The sequence below is a fragment of the Centroberyx gerrardi genome, chromosome 17, assembly GCF_048128805.1.
Source record: "Centroberyx gerrardi isolate f3 chromosome 17, fCenGer3.hap1.cur.20231027, whole genome shotgun sequence".
NCBI classification, from domain to species: Eukaryota; Metazoa; Chordata; class Actinopteri; order Beryciformes; family Berycidae; genus Centroberyx; species Centroberyx gerrardi.
This window is the reverse complement of record NC_136013.1, coordinates 13,659,288-13,678,159: the sequence shown is the minus strand read 5'-3', so window position 1 is coordinate 13,678,159 and position 18,872 is coordinate 13,659,288. Positions and strand designations below refer to the sequence as shown.

General features: G+C 44.1%; 3 protein-coding genes across 3 annotated transcripts; 1 reads left to right on the top strand and 2 right to left on the bottom strand.

The window, feature by feature from the left end:
• The first annotated feature begins 3,211 nt into the window (after positions 1-3,211).
• On the top strand, positions 3,212-7,374 carry lrr1 (leucine rich repeat protein 1). Its single transcript, XM_071920288.2, has 5 exons — positions 3,212-3,747; positions 4,066-4,164; positions 4,952-5,204; positions 5,846-6,320; positions 6,466-7,374. The coding sequence occupies exons 1-5, from the start codon at positions 3,565-3,567 to the stop codon at positions 6,719-6,721; spliced, it is 1,266 nt and encodes a 421-aa protein (XP_071776389.1). The 5' UTR covers positions 3,212-3,564; the 3' UTR covers positions 6,722-7,374.
• A 493-nt stretch (positions 7,375-7,867) lies between these two features.
• dnaaf2 (dynein axonemal assembly factor 2) lies at positions 7,868-10,476 on the bottom strand. The gene is made up of 3 exons (XM_078289636.1): positions 9,370-10,476; positions 8,983-9,180; positions 7,868-8,302 (listed from the first exon to the last, which is right to left on the bottom strand). The coding sequence occupies exons 1-3, from the start codon at positions 10,474-10,476 to the stop codon at positions 7,868-7,870; spliced, it is 1,740 nt and encodes a 579-aa protein (XP_078145762.1).
• Positions 10,477-12,905: 2,429 nt separating this feature from the next.
• On the bottom strand, positions 12,906-17,081 carry LOC139927966 (Krueppel-like factor 11). The gene is made up of 4 exons (XM_071920287.2): positions 16,920-17,081; positions 15,709-15,999; positions 14,006-15,005; positions 12,906-13,728 (listed from the first exon to the last, which is right to left on the bottom strand). The coding sequence occupies exons 1-4, from the start codon at positions 16,959-16,961 to the stop codon at positions 13,427-13,429; spliced, it is 1,635 nt and encodes a 544-aa protein (XP_071776388.1). The 5' UTR covers positions 16,962-17,081; the 3' UTR covers positions 12,906-13,426.
• Positions 17,082-18,872: the final 1,791 nt, after the last annotated feature.

The window sequence follows — 18,872 nt, the reverse complement described above, 5'->3', positions numbered from 1 at the left end:
TTTATCTTATGAACCAACACAATAGCTCACAAAATACACAAAAAAATGCTTTATAAAATGCGGATCCCTCCCAGAGAAGATGTTTGAAAACCAGAGATGTGTCAAGTTGGAGCAAGATGTACAACTTGAGGATTATTATGAGTCTCCTTAGTCTGCTAATATTCTCATTGGTACAAATATTACTGACTGGAAGGCAGACTTACAAGTCAGTGTGAATCATGTTTTTTCTCTCAAGTTAGTTGCAGATCAAAACATGCTAATCATAAATATACGCCATGCAGATGGGGCAAATTCTAAATTTTTAATTGAAGAGTTTACACATGCAGCCAAACACTTCCAAACTACAAACAGAACTACAAACCCTCCCAAGGTTCCGAATTCCTGTAAACTGTCTTCCTTATGTACTCTCTTTGGAACAGCTGTGTTGACATTACTATGAATACCTTGTGGTTAGCACACACACAATATGATGATTTTCAAGGAAACAGATTATTCCTCAGCCACAATTTCTGTCTTTTAAAATAACACTTTCATGCAGCAATCAACAGTCTGTTGAGTACAAAATTTGCCTAATTGGTACAGAAAAAACAACGGCACTAATACAAAATGAACACTAATGTATTTGTGTGTGTGTGTGTGTGTCCCTGTGTGCAGTTTAGGTGCCATTCCCAGGTTTCATCCTCCATTTTAACAGTGTATCAGTGTGTGTACATGTCAGTCTCTCTGTCAATCTGTGTTATGTGTTTGTTGGTCATTCTGTGTGCTAATCTGTCTCTCCGTCTGACTGTGTGTGTGTGTGTGTGTGTGTGTGTGTGTGTGTGTGTCCTGGGCTTTAGCTTGTACAGCAGGAGGGTCAGCCGTGTGCCTAACAGGTGCAGAGGAGGAGATGAGAGAGAAGGAGAAGAGAGATCAGAATTAAACTTCTCCCTGCAGTCACGCTGATCCGAGGTGACGGTGTCAGCCAGTCTCAGTCTCAGAGCTTGCCGGTGTCTCTGGTGTCCTGAAGTACAAGTGCAAGAAAAGAAAACGCTCTGTGGATAGACACAGAAACCGCAGCGATGAAATCCAATGACTTCAATCAGCAACCTTCCACTGTGTTCTCAAGAGAGGAGAGGGGAGACAGAGATATAGCATATACATACTGTAGGTTTAAATTCAAGTGGGCATTTGAACCGGAGGGCTATAATTAAAAATAAAAAACTCACCCTGGGTAGAGTACAGTTCCGATGTCTGGTGAATAGAATCGTCTCATAAAGCGAGAAAAGAAGAGAGGAGATGATAAAAGAGAAGAAAAGAAGAGGCAAAATACTGGAAAAAATAAGCCTGCAAAAGAATAACCTGCTAGCTACCAATAACAAGGTGGTAACAATGGTGAGCTGTAACCAAATCACACAATGTTGAATGAAGAAATGCTTGAGCAGTTTTGGCAGTGACTGTTAATAAAGAGGCAAATTAATTAAGCATTTCCCCTGAATGTTTTTTTTTTATGTTGTTTCCTCAAGTTCTTCAAATTTCCATCATGCTATGATCACACATTTAAAGATCCAGTGCAATGATTTCAACTCAGTTTGATGTTGATTTCTAGCAGAATGAGCATCATTTTCTTGATGGTTAGACAGTACAAAGCTTGTAGGACTGAGTGAGATCCGAACCTTCCACTGCAATCAATATTTCTGTCTTTGGGAAACAAATATCCAGTGTTGGAACTTCAGCACCCATGCAGCAACAATGGAGGCACAGAGATTTTGGCTAGTTTGGCAAGTAACATGGCTGGCTATTGTCTGACAGACTATTGGACACCTGATTAACTATGCATACTGTCAACCAATCAGAGCATTCACTAAAACCTGGGTGTAGGTGACATCATTTACACCAGGAAGTAGATTGGAATGCTAACTGATTCTGCTGACAACCAGAGGGAGAGTTTTTCAAAGGGTGTTATTCAAATTTCCAAAATGCTGACAGTTTTAATAATTTGGGTAACTTTGCATTAACACGTCTTTTGTTAAATTATACCATGAGTCCAATTCTCACTGCACTGGACCTTTAGGGCTTTAGGTTTATCATGTCACCAAGGGGTTCCCAAACTTTTTCCATGTCAAAGACTTTAATACACTGGCTACATGAGATAAGACGAACTTTAATGATTCTCATGGGGAAATTGGGCATATTAGATATAAAATTTGAATTTGGCATATTACATATTAGACCACAAACCCTCAGTTGATACGATATTGTCCTAACAACCTGCATGAGAAGTTATGTTTTAGTATAGAATTGAATAACTGTTTGTTTACATTGTAGGTTTGGTGATAACCACAATGGGAAGAGAGAAACCTATGATGAAAGCAGCCTAAATATGTGTGCTCTAGCGCCACCACCTGGCCAATATACGTGGGCTGCCAAATATGGTTGCTGCAGGACGGTTTCTGAGCTGCAGACACTTTAAACTGAGAAAAAGAAAGAAAGAAAGCAACTACAATAGGGTTTGCCAGTAATTACAATACAGTTCACAGGATAAGAACTTGGCTTGCCAATTCCCCCTAAAGCTAAGGAAGTTCACTTTAAGGCAATTAATATCTATCCTTCGCTTGAATGTTTAAGTCTACAATTTCATATTGACCAAAATGTATGTAGGTGGAAACTACAGAACTTTTTTTTTTTTCATGTATAATCACTAATGCATTTGGTTTCTGTCAAGAGATGTTGTTCTTTCGTTATAAAAAATGATGTAATTTATGGTGTGCTTATGGAAAATACTAACTCAGAATTCCTCATTAATGCAATTATTTTTCTGCCAAAATTCACAATTCATAAAGAAATGTTTTTGAAAGGTGCTCCAAAGAAGATTTTAAACTATACTTTAAATCCCTTGCTCTAATAAAAAAAGAAGACTTGTATTTTAAAAGTAATCATTGAAGATTATAATTTTGAATAAGATGAAGCCCCTTTTTCCCTTTTTTCTGTATTATTTTGTATTTTGTATGTATTTGTACATTTTTTTCTCTCTTTATTTATTATACAATTTATTGATTGTGGTGCTCAGCATTATGTTCAACTGTTTATACTACACGATTGCCTTATGATTGTACATTTAAGTCTAAAAACCTCCTCGAGCCCGCTGTGCGCCGCCTTTACCGCGGACGGCCAAAGAAGCGCTTCAATGACGTCACTTCCCTCGCGCGGGATACTACCACCAGCTAAATGACTGTCTGCCGAAACTTCACAAGGTGCGTGGACTTCGACTAGATACGGAGGAGTTAACTGCATTTGTCTTTTAAATGCTTTAAAACCCCACCCGTTGATGGTATACGGTATTCGTTTAAGTCGTTCAAATGCAGTTCCGGTGTTCCAGAGAAGGCGGGTCGGTGTTGTTACTGTAACGAAGCTCGAGCGAGGCGCTGTTGTTGACATCCATGACGACCACGGATGTGTGTCAGGTCACTAGCTGCCGCTCAACTGTTTAGCTCTTTTTCGCGGAAGTTTTCTTTGGCATGCATTTAAAGCCCTCGGTTAACTGCGATTGGGCATTAAGCTGGTCTTAAGTCTTTATTTTTGGGTGCGATGAAGCTGCAGTGTGATGTCGAGGTTGTGAATCGGATGCTTCCCACATTTGGTATGAAAAATCGGGGAAAGGGGACGAGAGCAGTGCTTTCCATCGGGAAACATTTAGACAAGACCACTCAACGCAGCAATATCTACATGATGATCTGCACGGCGAAAGACAGGGCGGGATCAAAGTATAAGGTGAGTGTATACAGTATATTCCTCTTTTCTATGAGTGGTTCTTGCCCCACCACTACAAAACGTGAATAGGCTACTTTACTGCATTTGATTGTTCTCATGAATAATTTGCCCAGTGGCAAGTGGGCCTAGATGGTGCTTTCCAAATCAAGCTAATTGTAAAAGATTTTCATCATATTGAAAAAGTGGTTTGTCTGCTCCAGCTGTGTGAGTGAATCATTCCTGGATGAGCTATGATGTGTACCCACCCTTTTTGTTGTTGTGAACTGTATTTTTCCACTGCTGAACTAATGCCAACGTCTGCCAACTTTTCTCTTGCAGTTGAAAGACAACATAGAGAAGTTCTTCACATGGTTCGTGGAGGAGGGCAAGGCCACTGTGAGATTAAAGGAACCTGCTGTTGACATATGCTTGAGCAAGGTACAGGATCCAACATAGTGTGAACACAGTCTGCAACATGATGGGTGTTTGCATGGGGGCCCTTCAGGTTCATAGCAAAGGCTTGTACTGTATGTACAAGACCCAGTTGATGTGGAAATTGGGTTCTGTTAGTCTTTGCTGAAAATTGAAAGTGCTTCAAAGACTTGTCTTGTCTTGAATGCAGCCCTCACCAGTGGGCAGTTTTTAATAGTGCTATTTCTGTCAGATAGGTTGTGCCAACAAGGCTTATGCTGATTAAGTGGTCCTCTTATGCTATGCAGGCGATGCAAAGATAGCCACCATGGCGGCATCATTGTTTCCAGTGGCTGTGAATTCCTCCTGGCTGTTTTTAGGCAGTGGTGACCTTTCACCTAGATTCAAACATAGTTCAACCCATCATGTTTACAGCAACACACACACACTCAAACAAACTGGCAGCAAGTCAGGCAGGTAAACGATGAAAACAGAAGTAATGTTACTGTGAAATATGAGTAAAAACTCCAGTGGACCTACTTTCCATAATAGGTCACACATAATTTATTCCCTACAGCATTCAGTTCAGTTATTCATGTTAAGGAAGTGTGTCAAAATATTCTAGACAAGTGGATTTAGGTTGGCTATTTCAAGGAATCTGGTAAGTTCTGATTCATATCCTCTGTATTTTGCAATATTGTTTTGTCATACATTCGTCTCTCTTGTGTCATTGCCCACACCAACACAACCACCGTGGAAAATATGACCACACCACTTTCTACATTAATTATTTATTTTATTTGTTTGTCTATAGGCTGATGCAAATAGCTTGAAGAACTTCCTCTCAGCCGCTCGGTTGGCAGATAGAGGAAGCGACGCAAGCAGCCTTCCTCTCTCCACGCTCACTCCCGTTCGCGCCAGGGACGTCGAAAAACCCAAGAAGAAACTCACCATCGTCTCCAAGAAGGACTACCCGCTCACCTCCAACTTCCCCTACTCTCTGGAGCAGCTCCAGGTGTCCTACTGCAAGCTGTCGCGTGTGGACATGCGCATGCTGTCCCTTAAAGGTAGAGTAGGTGGGGCAGTGGGTGACAAGTTGTGTACGATAGAGTAAAAGCATTCTTCCTTACTATTTTGAGTTTCATAGTGCTTGATTTGCATGCTATATCCGTGCCTAACTCCCTTTTATTGTTTGTCATTGGTCCATGGTCCTGTCTAGGCCTGTGCCGATATGACTATTTTATAGTACGATTATCTTGGCCAAAATTATCTTGATATATGATATTATCCCGATAATTATTTTTAAGATGAAAACCTTAAAATCAGTACTGCAATATGCTTCAGTTACTTAAAAACTAACTTATTATGTCAATAGCAAGATATTTCTTTCTTTTTTTAAACATATTTTAATGTAAGACTCTAGAACTTATGTAAAATATTTACGGAAAATAGTAACTTTTTGCGTTTGCTATTCAGCCTCCCAACAAGTTGCCGGTTATCGCAGTTGGTCATAGTAATAAAAATGAGCGGCGGTGTAATAACCGTTATTGTTTTTTACCTCAATACATAATAATACCGGTTATTGTCCCATCCCTAGTCCTGTCATTACACTAGTTCTGTTAAACTATGGATGCATGCACAATGCGACATGCCAGAGCGCGGTATTTCTGATTCATTAAGAAAACGAGAATTTTTTTTGTTTTTGCAGCTCTCCGCAAGCTGGACCTCAGTAACAACCACATCAAGAAGCTCCCTGCCACCATCGGTGACCTCGGCTGCCTGGCTGAGCTCGTCCTCCACAACAACCACCTGGAGAGCTTCAGCGAGGCGCTCTGCCTGTCCACGCTGCAGCGGACCCTCCAGCACCTGGACCTCAGCCAGAACCGACTGCAGGGCCTCCCCTCTCAGTTCTGCCAGCTCCGAGAACTGGTCAACCTCAAACTGGACGACAACAAGCTCGTCTGCCTGCCGTTCCACATCGGCCGCCTGTCAAAGTTGAGGTTCCTGTCGGCGGCGCACAACCAGCTGGCTCTGCTGCCCAGTGACTTCCGTAAGCTGAGTCTGGAGAACTTGGACCTGTTTGGGAACCCGTTCACCCAGCCCAACCCTCTGGACCACACAATTCACCTCACATTCCCCCTTCCACTTCAGGAGATAGCTTCCAGGGCTGTGGCCAACCTCAGGTTAGAACTCAGCACACTCGATACACCATATTCGCTCTGACTTCATTCTACACAAGCCTGCAGTAAAAGCATTTTTATCCACACTGTTCTTCTTAAGTTTTCTTCCGGTAAACTCCTAACCTTGTCCTCTCGATTCATCTCACAGGATACCTTACGGACCTCACCTCATCCCTGCCCACTTGTGTCGGGACCTTGAAGTAGCGAAGACCTGTGACTGCGGCCGCATATGCGTCAACTTCTTCATCAAGACGGCGGTGAGCATGAACCTGCACCAGGTCTCTCACACGGTGGTCCTGGTGGACGACATGGGAGGCACGGACGCTCCGGTGCAGCACCACTTCTGCTCCCTCTCCTGCTACTCCGAGTTCTTAGACAGCTGCCTCCAGAGGGGCATCAGATGAAGAGGGACAGCGAACACGGCGACAGATGGAAATTGCGATCACCTTGGATGTTGTTAAATTTATACAATGGCTCATGACGTGGTGAGACGATGAGAAGAGGACTTTGCAGTGCTCTATAACTGAAAGCAGTAGTGCAAATGTTTTTGGCAGTGCCATTGTGCAAAGGACAGTATTGACTCTTTTGAGCTTTGTTTTAAAAAGCGCTTCAAGCTGCCTGCTTCACACTCAAATCTGACTTTTAATGCACTTCCCACATATCAAAGGTGGGGTAAGAGACAAGCACCTGCAGCTTCACACCTGCGGGTTAGCCTGCGTTTGGCACTGACTAATGTAGCAATAGTGGACAGTGACACTGACACACAATGACAGTTTGGCTGTGTTGCTAAATCTCACAAGTTGTCTTGTTTGTTGTATCTTCAGCTAACACTTTTACTGTGGTGTTCTTCCTGCCTCCTATCACAAACTGCAGGTGCCCCTACCTCAGACCGACTTCTACGAGGCAAGGGAAGGAAGAACACAGTTTCACCTTGTTTTGCTGAACTGAGTGCTTCAGGGTTTATAGGTGTTGCCTAAAGGGAGTTGGTTTTTACTATGCTGATGACCCAGTTTTTTTTTTATATATGTGGAAAATTAAATAAAATAAAAGCATTCATTGTCCTAAGTTGCTTATCTAGGGACACTGAAATAATGAATGTGAGTGGATTTTTTTTTTTTAATAATGCATTAAGTGATTTAGTTTGCATGGTCTAAATTGCGATGAACCAGAACTGGAAACAAAAAGAAACATTGTGCCTCATATATTCGATCTGTATACAACTTGCCACAACACAGCTTATTATTCAAAGACTTTCCCTGCAAAGGTAGTACCAGTGCCACAATGTGAATCAGGTAACAATAATGACTTACACTATATAGCTTTGCCATTGAAGAGGCAGGAAAATATGAACATCAATACTGTTAGACACACTGCAGACTTTCAAACTGACATTGCATGCACATGTATGTACAGTATTTGAGCAACACTGCAGTAACACAAGGAACACCCTTCGGTTTAACGTGGCTGATTAACAAAAACAAGTAACAAATTTCAACATTTCCAAGTAATAATTTTGTGTGCGATTAAACTCTGCTGCTATAAACAGTAACTCAGTCCAGTTCAAACAGCAGGGAGTTTTGGAAGATGAACCCAGCGGATGTGGAATGATCACTGATAACTACCTCATTTCTGTCCTCATCGATTTCCCTCAACAAGGCTGGCGGCGGCTTGGTATCCTGGTCTGGGAAGGTCTGCTCTGTCGTCAAGTCGTCTTCATCGATAACCTCTCCCTCCACACCCTTCGCTGAGCCCAGGGCAAGTTCCTCAGAGAAGCGGACGCTCTTCTTGCATGAATTTGACGTCTCAGCTTTATTTGGCGCGGGCACGTCTCTGATCTCTGCAGTCCCCTGGGAAATGCTGCAGTCTTTACTTAGGTTGTTGTCCAGGTTTGGAACGGGTGACATGGCAGGTGTGGTGGACACTGCAGCGGTAGTTTGGGATTTCTCGCTGGATATTTGATTCAGAAATGAGGGGTCTGCTTCCACCTAGAATACATAAATATTAAGAAGGAAAAAAAGCAAAAGTGTTAGTGATTAGTGTTACAGATTTTGCAGCCTAGGTGATCACACACTCTTGTTCCTTGTCCTTAGCCTGATTGTCAATATCATTGTCATAGTTTATCTCTCACCTTATTATTCAGATTTCCATTCAAATAATCCAGATTCTCTTGCGTCTTCATCTGGGCCCTTGACTCAAAACAGTCCACACTTACTCCTCCCTCTTCTTCAGTGTCACTGCACTGTTCAGCAAAGGTTGACATGGGCTGGTTTTCAGTTTTAGGTGAGGCAACATGCCTATTAGCAACCGGCGCTGTGTTTGTTTCATCTTCAGTGGATAGGCCTATGTGCTGGACATCAGCATCCCATTGAAAACCAGTTACACAGCAATCCTCCGTCTGTGCTGCTGCGTCACGTCTCGCATCTCTCTCTTTGTTTTTCTCAATTTCCCCTCGTTCACTTCTCTCCTCATTTTCGCTGTTCACTCTTTCCCTCTTCTGCTCCTTCCATTTCTCCTCGTCCTCAACTCCTCTGTCCTCATCCTCTTCACTTGGCACACTTTCCCTTGTCTGCTCCTTCCATTTCTTCTCCTCCACTCCACTTTCCTTCCTCTCTTCACTTTTTTCTCCTTCCCTCTTCTGCTCCTTCCATTTCTCCTTCCCCTCCACTCCACTTTCCTTCCCCTCTTCACTTTCCGGGCCTTCCCTCTTTTGCTCCTGTTCTTTCTCCTCCTCCACTCCACTTTCTTCCCCCTCTTCCCCTGTCTGGCCTTTTCTCTTCTGCTCCTTCCTTTTCTCCTTCTCCACTCCACTTTCCTCCTCCTCTTCACTTTTCTCTCCTTCCCTCTTCTGCTCCTTCCATTTCTCCTTCTCCACTCCAATGTCATCTTCCCCTTCACCTTTTTCTCCTTCCCTCTTTTGCTCCTGCTCTTTCAGCTCCTCCACTCCACTTCCCCCCCCCTCTTCACTTTCCTGGCCTCTCCTCTCTTGCTCCTTCCATTTCTCCTCTTCCTCGACTCCACTTCCCTCCTCCTCCTGTCTCTCATCCTCACTAACAGTTTGCGCGGGCCCTACAGCAAAATCAAAAGTCTCTTTAGAGGGAAGAACAGGCAGTGTGATGGTCAGCTGTCTTTTCTGTTTGTTGAACTTGGCCTCTCCTTTATCCTCATCCACAGGATACGCTAAGGGCAGCTCCAGTCTGTAGGCTGGTTTCTTAGACTCCAGCAGCAGGTTTTTTCCATTTACTTCTAGGCTGGTGTCCGAGGCCGACTTCAGGAGCGGCATGTCGACAGTGACCACGATCTCTTTGGGCCTGGGGCTCTGGGCCGAGTCTCTGGAGCATCTGAAGTCCTGCAGGTCGATGAAAGATCGGTATTTCAGCGTGTAGGTTGGCACCGTCGGCTCTTTGGGTTTCTGTGGTTGGATCTGGAAGGTCATGGGTTTGGCGTCACCGTTGTCTGTTATTTTCTGAGTTGTTGTGGCCGTGGTAGGTCTTTTTTCATCCGGGTACGGGAAGGCAAGAGGGTCGGGCTGTGCCGCAGGCTCCTTGGCTTTGTATCCAGGGATTGGCTTTTTGATCACAGAAGGCTGCGGAGTCCCTTTATACTTGATGGTCATCTCTCTCACGTTGTTTTTGTCCAGAGTCACATTGAAACCATCCTGGATTCCCTTAATGGCTATGTTGTCCACCATATCCATGAATCTCTGGTTTCTGCTTGCCATGTGAAGAGTGTCAGGGTGGAAAATCACATCATAGATCATGATCTTGTTTCCTTTTGGGTCTCTGTCTTGTCTCCCAGGGTGCAGAGTGTGAGGCAGAGACCAATACTGCCCCCTCCTGCCACCCTCTGATGTTCCCCAATTAAATTCAGGCTTACCAACTTTTTCGTTGGCACAGATGTTGATGAAGCACTTTTGCTTGCCATTCAAACTCGTCCTGAGAGCTCTAAAGGGTTCCGGGTGGATGAAATCAATGCTGTTTCCCCTCTCCTGCTCCAACAGTCTTATCTCCTCTTCATACTTTTCCTTATTCTCTGGGTCTGATAATTCTGTGGTGTAATCGAACAGCATTTTCCTGAACTTCTCATCTCTGAAAGCCTTTGTCAATCTGTCGATTTCATCCGCTGTCATGTTTAACTCCTTCAGCTGTTCTCCGACCTCCATGCTGATGTCGGCGAGAGGGAATAGCAGCAAGCTAACGTTAGATCGATAAAGTTACCGAACAAAACTTGCCACCCAGCTTTCGCGATGTAAATGCCCCCAAAAAAGCACACAAGCGGACGTTTAACCACACGAATTGTTATAAGCTAGCCTCGCCAAAACGATAAAGGTGACGGCCTTTATATCGTTTATTGTCAGTTAAGACTTGTTTTGGTTTAAGTTTAGCTAGACGATTACAAGCTCAAACCTACAACCGCGTCCCAATTATGTTGTCGTAACCATAGCAACAAGAGAAGTCCTAGGCAACCAGGAAGCGCTTCACTGAGAAATTATTAGCATAGATGGGCTAATTTTAAAACTATTAAGTACGGTGTACAAAGCCCATCACCATAAAAGGTTTTGAATAAATTCCTGCCACTGAATAAATAAAAACTAGTATGCTGCAAAGAAAAATAACGTTAGCCCAAAGCAAAAAAATATATCTAGGGTTGTGGTGGAGGGTAAACAAATCTAACGTCACTTTATCCACCTTGGATACACACTCATTATTATAAATTCATAGTAGCCTTTAATTCATATTAGCAGAGTCTTTTAAACGGAAAAAAATATATAAATGTATGCTTTTCTGAAAGGCTTAGCGCTTTCTGTGCGGGCCTAATGACGTTTATTTACTTATTTACTGCACAAAGGTTACGTCTATTTGCTGTATATTTCTGCATATTTCTGCACACTCTCCACCTATAAATGCTGAAATTTTCGGCAGCATACGTTTACATAGGCTAACCACACAGTTGTTTATATTCCATTTTAATGTTTTGATTTTTTACTTACTGTCTCTACTGCTTTTTGTTGCCTCGATGGTGTATATTTTATTTGAATGCATTTATTATAGGCTACTTTTCTTTTTCCCCTGCTGAATCCTATTTTTGCTGTTGCAACGAATAATTTCACCTCGGGGTTCAATAAAGTTTGAGTTCTTTCTTTCTTTCTTTCTTTCTTTCTTCTTTCTTTCTTTCTTTATTCGTTTATTATTCTGTAATTTAGTTATTCGTTTATTTTTACACATACACACAATGCAATATAGTAGGAAAAGGACACAAACATTTACACAATCTGCTTGTGCTGCTAAATTTGTGGGCCTTAAAAGTGGATTGGTACATGTTCATTTTTATTTTATTTATTTATTTTTAAGTACCTTATCATATCTTACCCACCTTTTCATACGAATACTGTCTGATCATGTCAAAGTATGCTCTATATTTTCATTGCTTATCAACGTGACAGCGGGACAGGACATTATCCAGCAGGTGTCGCTGCTCACCACAAATGGCACACAGCCAGAGAGTATGTCGGTCAGTAAGGCAAAGGGGCGGGTATCCAGGGAGAGAGGTGATTGGTCGCACCCCCAACAGTTCATATTTCTCACTGTCTGATTGGAAAGGTTGCTGTTACTAGGTGTGGGACCACCGTGTGTGTGTGTGTGTGTGTGTGTGTGTGTGTGTGTGTGTGTGTGTGTGTGCGTGCCTGCGTGTGTGCGTGTGTGTGTTCATAGCTCATCCCAGCCCTGAGCAAATTTAATCAGGTTGATAAGGCAATAAATCATTTTAAATCAATTTGGGGATTTAGGATGGTAGAGTAGTGGGCTGTTAAGAGCTTCACCAGAATACCCATGATGCAACATTAGAGAGGAGCGGGAGACTGCCTTGGTCCAACAACACCTTAACAACAATTTCTCTCCTTAAATGTGCACTCTCATCCTTCTCCAGTGTCTTTAGTGTGGGTGATTTCACTTTATATCTAAAAACTTGTGTTATTTCTAAGGACAACTTCCTCCCAAAGATCATAACCACAAACTTCCCTAGTCATAGAAATAACGGTTTTGAATGAAACTCAAATGTATTTTTCTATTATGCAAGACTGACCCTATCTCCTCCTTGTTCCCATGTGCCTGGTTTTGAGATTAGACCAGCAGGACAGAGCTGAATGGACTCAAATGATTTGCTAATGAGCTCTTCTGAGGCAAACAATCCTCTGTCTCTTTTTGTCTGTTCTGACTCCTCGTGAAGCAGTTTGGCTCAGAGCTAATGAACGGGACAGAATGTCCCCCGATGGTTTCACCAAAGAGCTTTTGTAACGCCAAAAATTAATTCAGCCAGCAGGAAGCTACCCAGAGGCCAGTCAGCACATTCAGCGGGACACGAGTGCGTTGCAGCTGACCAGAAGAGGGAGGGGGAGACTCATAGTGTGACGCACACAGGATGTGGTTAGGTACCACTCCACTGTTTCTGTTTCTCTTTACTATGAGACAACCAGGAAGTGGCGCTGACTAGACCTGGATCCCACGTTCTGATGACTGACTGTGGTTTCCCAGATACTTATTGGAAAGGTCAAACTAAAAGCCGTGACAGAAGCAGACAGAATGAACAAACAAGTGACTTGCTTCTTTTTTATTACAAATATGTATTAAATAATATGAAAAGTTAGACAGCAAGATATAATCAAGGTATAATCATAGTATTGATGATTAATATTGACATTTACATTGTTTTGCATGTTAAACATTTCCCCAAACATGACAAATAAATGCATTTCATAGTACAACACATAATACATTCACATAGACATATACCAATATCAACACAAAAAAAAAAAAAAAAAGAGTAGGGTGGAGGGAGGGAGGGAGGTGCAGACTGTGAAATGTGTAAGACAAACTTCATACAAAGGCTTTGGCAAGGGTGCATACATTTGATCAATTATATCAAAGTAAACAAAAAGAATCCTTTTGAGAAAACTAAATGTACAAATGAGCAGTAGAGAAGGAAAAAAAAGAGTCCAGTGCATGTTTTTTTTTTTTTCCATGAGTAAAATAGCAGCAGCCTTGTGTGCTTGGCTGCTCCCTAAGTCCCTGTGATAGCTTGGGAGTAGGTAGGGTGGTAAGGTAAGAGCTCATTGTCTAGCTTGAGCCAGCAGGTACCAGCATGCTTAGTGTGGCAAGGCCGGGCTTTGAGGAGGGCGTTTTGCCGGCGGCCATTTTGTTTAGGCTCCGAACCTCGGCCTGCCAGGAAGGAATTTTCTTGGTGGTCATGTGGCGGCGGGCGTGTTTGGTGAGGTGGTCGCTGCGCATGAATCGCCGGTCGCACACGGGGCACACAAACTTCTTCTCGCCCGTGTGTGTTCGCCTGTGACGCGAGAGCTCGTCGGAGCGGGCGAATCTCTTATCACAGCCGTCCCAGCTGCAGCTGAAGGGCTTCTCACCTAAGGGAGAGAGAAGGAGAGAGAGAGAGAGAGAGAAAGGGGTTGGGAGTCAGCAAATGAGTCATGGTGTAGTCATAAAAACAAAAGATGTCGCCACGCCCCTTCTGAGACATAACAATGAGCTCACTCTCTTCCAATCAAGAATAACAAGACTATGGAGAGAATGTTTTGCCAGTAGGACACAACACTCATCTGTGTTAGTCACATCTTATTTCAAATCCCCATGAGCATCAATTCTACTCAGCACTGCACGAAAGCATTGCACCCAAATTCTCACCTGTGTGTGTTCGAAGGTGAGCCTTGAGGTGGGAACTCTTGAAGTACGTCTTCCTGCAGCCTGGGAAGTTGCAGACGTAGTTTCTCCTGCGGGAGAAGTCCATCTTGGTGGCGGTCGTGGCGCTGCAGGGCCCCGCGGGGACATACATTGGGGCCGGGGCCAGAGGTAGCAGCTTGGTGTTGCCCAGGGTCATGACAGTCTGTGGGCAGTGTGGCGCCTGAGAGACGGAGGACTGAGGGAGAACCAGCATCACCGTGCCCTGGGGCACCGGGGAGCCCATGATGAGCGGCTGCTGGACAGCGGCAGCGTTAGCGGAGGCGGGCTGCGGGAGGATGTGCGTGCCGGTGGCGGTCCTCATCCCAGAACTGGAGGTCTGAACCGCACTGGGGATGAAGGCTGAGATTATACCTGATTGACTGCTGACAGGGAACATCTGGCAGATGATTTGAGGGCTGGTGACTGGAGGCGGGGAGAGGGTTGTGGGAGCAGGGGGAGTGGGCGGGCTGTACTGTGGTTGGGTATTGATGGGAGTGGGGGCAGAGATGTCCTTACAGGGGTTTGGGTGATTGGCCTGCCGCTCCGTCTTTGAGGCTGACAATGTGGGTGTGAGAGGAGCAGGAGGAGGTGGAGGTGTGGCTATCTGCTCAGTCTTTACAACACGTTGCTGCTGCCGCTGCTGCTGCTGCTGTTGTTGCTGGCAGACGGTTGCAGCCGTTACTGTGTCTCTGTGTTTCTCTGGGTTGGGGGCCACTGGAATGTGGTGCTGGCAGGGGGTGCTGTCTGCGGTGTGGCGGATGACGCTGGTCGCCATGGCTCTACAGGGCTGTGGCGGCGGGGGGAGGGAAGGGGTCTTTTCAGCGATGGGGGCCAGGGCAGGGTGATGAACCCCGGACCCACAGCGCTGTGAGGACACAGCCAGGCTGGAGCTGGGCCGGCCCACTGGGGAGGCGCTGGACGTGGAAGTCTCAACAAAGCTGGGGCTGTGAGGGGGCGTCATACACTGGAGAGAGGAGGGAGAGACGGAGGTGGAAGAATTAAGAGACGCATGTGAAAACTGATGCACGACATTATAGTTGTAACAGTACTATAATCACTTTGTAATAGCATGAACTCGCTTATAAAAATGGATCGGGCGTGTTTCTCTAGCTTTATAGAGGATGGTGTTTGTAGAGATAAGAATCCCAGGAGGCCAGCAGGTACACAGAAAGCTAATGACCACTCTGAGCTGTAAACTGTGATTTTTACAACCCCAGCAGCTGAGAGGATGAGCTCTGGGTGAAGTTCAAACCACCTCACTGTATCTAAGCCTATCTGGCTATACAGTACCTCTCACCTGCCCAGGCCTCTCATCATAAACCAGGGTCCCAAAGATCTCAGCAAACAGACAGAGAGAGCTATCTTTACACGTTCACACTACAAGGCAAAGGGTTTACATGCAAAGATTAGGGCCCAAGAATATGTTTACTTATCAAACAAAGGTCATAGATCCTCATCACAGTGAGGATCGGAGGACTGACATCACAGTGACTCCCCCCTCCATCCATATTAGTAAGAGGCAGAGCCCTATCTTCCAAAATTGACATCTTGTTTTATCCCCAATCAATGATTCAATGATTCAAATCAGTGTTTCTTGCACAACTACTGTAGCTTTATCACCCCTCATTTCAAAGTCTGAGACTACTATCTATTTTTCAGTGTCTTACCAGAGAAGAGAGGGAAACAAAGTCCTTGGCGAGCTCCGGCAGTTCAGGGGGCAGCAGGGAGTCGCAGGAGTCCGAGGCCGGGGTGAGGGGTCTGGGCTTGCAGGGGTTCGGTCTGCTGCTGCCGAGGAACTGGCTCTGACCCCAAGAGCTCATGCACACCAGGGCTTCGGCCGCCTCCAGGTCCGTGTACTCCAGGCCGGAGGAGCAGCCGCTGGTTCCACTGGAGATGGACTGTTCGCTGTCATGCCTCCTCCTCTTCAAGTAGGACCCACACTGGTCCGTATACTCCGCCTGAGTGACAATTAAAGGGAGGAAAATGACATTGCACTTAGTGTTGTCACATTGTTAGGGCGGTTATGATTGTTTTTCGGGGAACTGTGTGGGACACCGATGGCCACGGAGGGTGTGTGGGGACTGAACTTTGAGATGTGACTAAGATCTGATCATGGAATAAACACACACAAAGGAAAGCTTTCTGTTCCGTTAACCAGAAAGAGGATAAAGTCTCTATTTTCAGCAGTCATCTGCTCAGTCACTGCTCAAGTGTCTTCAGGTCCTGGGCCAAACCACAGTGTTGCCAGTAAGGGGCTGAAGGAGAGAGGGGGTTTTGAGACTACACCCCAGCCCAGCGAGCGTTGCCTTTGGCTGCGGGCCAGGACACCTCCCATTGCCAAATATAGACCAAACAGTGACGTGCTCCCAAGATGAGCCATGTGAAATCCCCATAAAGCGGGTTTGCATCAGGAAGTAGGCTTATTAGACTACAACTTTGCTATATATTCTCATAGTAAACAAAACGTATTGGTCCTCCACTTAAACTAAACCAAATGAAACAAAGTGTCAATCCTTCGAGAGAATGGCTACACACGTTTTAATAAAAATTAAAAAAAAAAAGATTTTAGAATATTTTTTGTTATCATCAATAACTGAATAAAAACCAAGACACAAATTTTGCCCTTCCCTAATCAAAGAAATATATATTTAAGAAATCTGTGTTTACATTTTGATTTAATATTATTGATATTGCACCATTGCGACGTTGATGTGATACGTATCATAGTAATAATTTGCACAGAAATGTTAAATTAACTAACTTACAGTATTGCAATATTAAATCAATCACAGCAAGCAACTGAAGGCTAGTAGACTGAAGCGAAAAACAAATATAAAGGTTACATTAAGCTGAAACACTTATTTTAAAATTGTCTTACCCCATGTGAGCCTTCCATCTCTGTATATTTTCGCGAAGGCATAAAGGAAAAATATATATATCACTTTTTTTTGTCAAAGCCAGTATCGAACAAAGAGACGGTGGTTGCCAGTGCGCCTGTTCTGGGAAGGGTTGAGGTCGTTTTTTCACTGACTGGCTCCCTTCTCTCTCAGCTGTGTGTAAAACATGGGAGGAGAAAAAGGAAAAACAAAACTCACAACACGCACCGGCGGGTGGCAACACTCCACCAATCGCAAACAACTGTGTGTGAGGCCTCAGCCAATGGGCGAGCAGACGGCGCGTGAACAGTGCGTGGTCGCCGGGCGGTTGGAGGAAATAGGGTGCGTGGCTGTCGGTGGGCGTGGCCGTGGGAGTCAGCAGTGTCAGGGTAAACCCGATGAACTGCCATCCGCTAAACTAGGCGAAAGGTCGCTCTGGTCTATGCTGCATTCAAGTCCTATGGGAATAACCGTCGGAACCAATTGACGGCTCGAGGCACTTGCGAGTGTTTGCATGTCCAGGCCTGTTTCAAGCTGTCAAACGCCACGAAAGACGTTTAGACTCTAGACTTCCGTTGCTCACGATAATTTTACTCAGTTGTCCCACGCTTAACACAGATGCAGTTAGTGAATTATTCATTTGAGTTTGTGGTTTACAGCAAAACAGTCTGTCAACCTACAAAGCAAAATCCAGCAAGTAGCTGTGTCATCCCGTGGTATTTTTAAGCGTTAGGATCACAAAACAATTGATGTGATAAATAAAAAAAACAGTTGATTTCGGTTTTTTTTATTATATGTGGAAATGTCATTCTCTTCACTTGACTGGAGATATTTCCTTGTTGCCAATCCACCGATAAACCCCGAATTACCAAGTAGTATCTACGACCTGAAAGGTGAATTTGGGGCACGCACGTCGTTTCTACCATTTTTCCCATTGGACCTGAATGCATCACTAGTGCTAGAAGAACCGCGGGTCTCGTTCATGTTTTTGGGCCTGTTTGCGCTGCTTTCTTACAGAAAAACAGACAAACAAGTCCTTAATTCCCCTCGCTTCGTGTTTCCACGAGACAAACAGTATGACACCAAGCTAAAAATGTGAAAAAATGCTTTATTTGAGCCATGTTATCAAAGTAGCCAATCTGTCATCATCCAGCAATGTACCAAATGTTTACTAAACCTCAGACATTTTGTGGTTTCATTCTCACCCACATCAAGGGATGTAGTGTAGGGTAAACCCACCTAAACTCTCAGTTGACCCACCTTTTTATTTGAACAATAGTTTACCCTCCTTTTTAGGATGACAAAAATCAAGTTGCCAATGCGGTGCCTCTCATAAATAGGACAGCTGATATGGAGAAGTATACAGTATGGAGCACACAGATAAACTTGGCACATTTATTGTGCAAACACATTGACTAACGTTTCGACACCAGTTTTGTTTCGACACATCATAACTTAAAGTCAAATGCTACATTATAGTATGAACTATCAAACTGATGTAATTTATATGAGGATAGAGTCTTTTAAGGGGAAAAAGCACAAATTAGTTAATTAAAATAGATTTTTTTTGTTATATTGGTGGTTGAGATACCATATGGTGATCACCAGTTGGAGGCCATAGTTTACACATATTTTTATTTACCGCCAGGAATAGCCATTTCCTGTTTGGTTCTTATAAACAACATTCAGGAGCATTGGGAAATACGGAGAAACACGATTTAATGATGAAACTGAATAAAGTTCTGTGAAGCAAACTTGTTTGGGAGGCAGGTCTGACCAGAGGAGAAGCTGATGTGTACCCAACACTTGGCCGTGATCTTGTAAGTTGTTTTGGCTGTGGGTGTAGCCACCTTTCAAGGAATTCTGGGGTGGAGCCTCAGGTCCATGTTGTTTTTTATCCATATAGCCTATATACAATAATGATCCTTTGTATTTAGTATGGTTAGCTTGGCAGA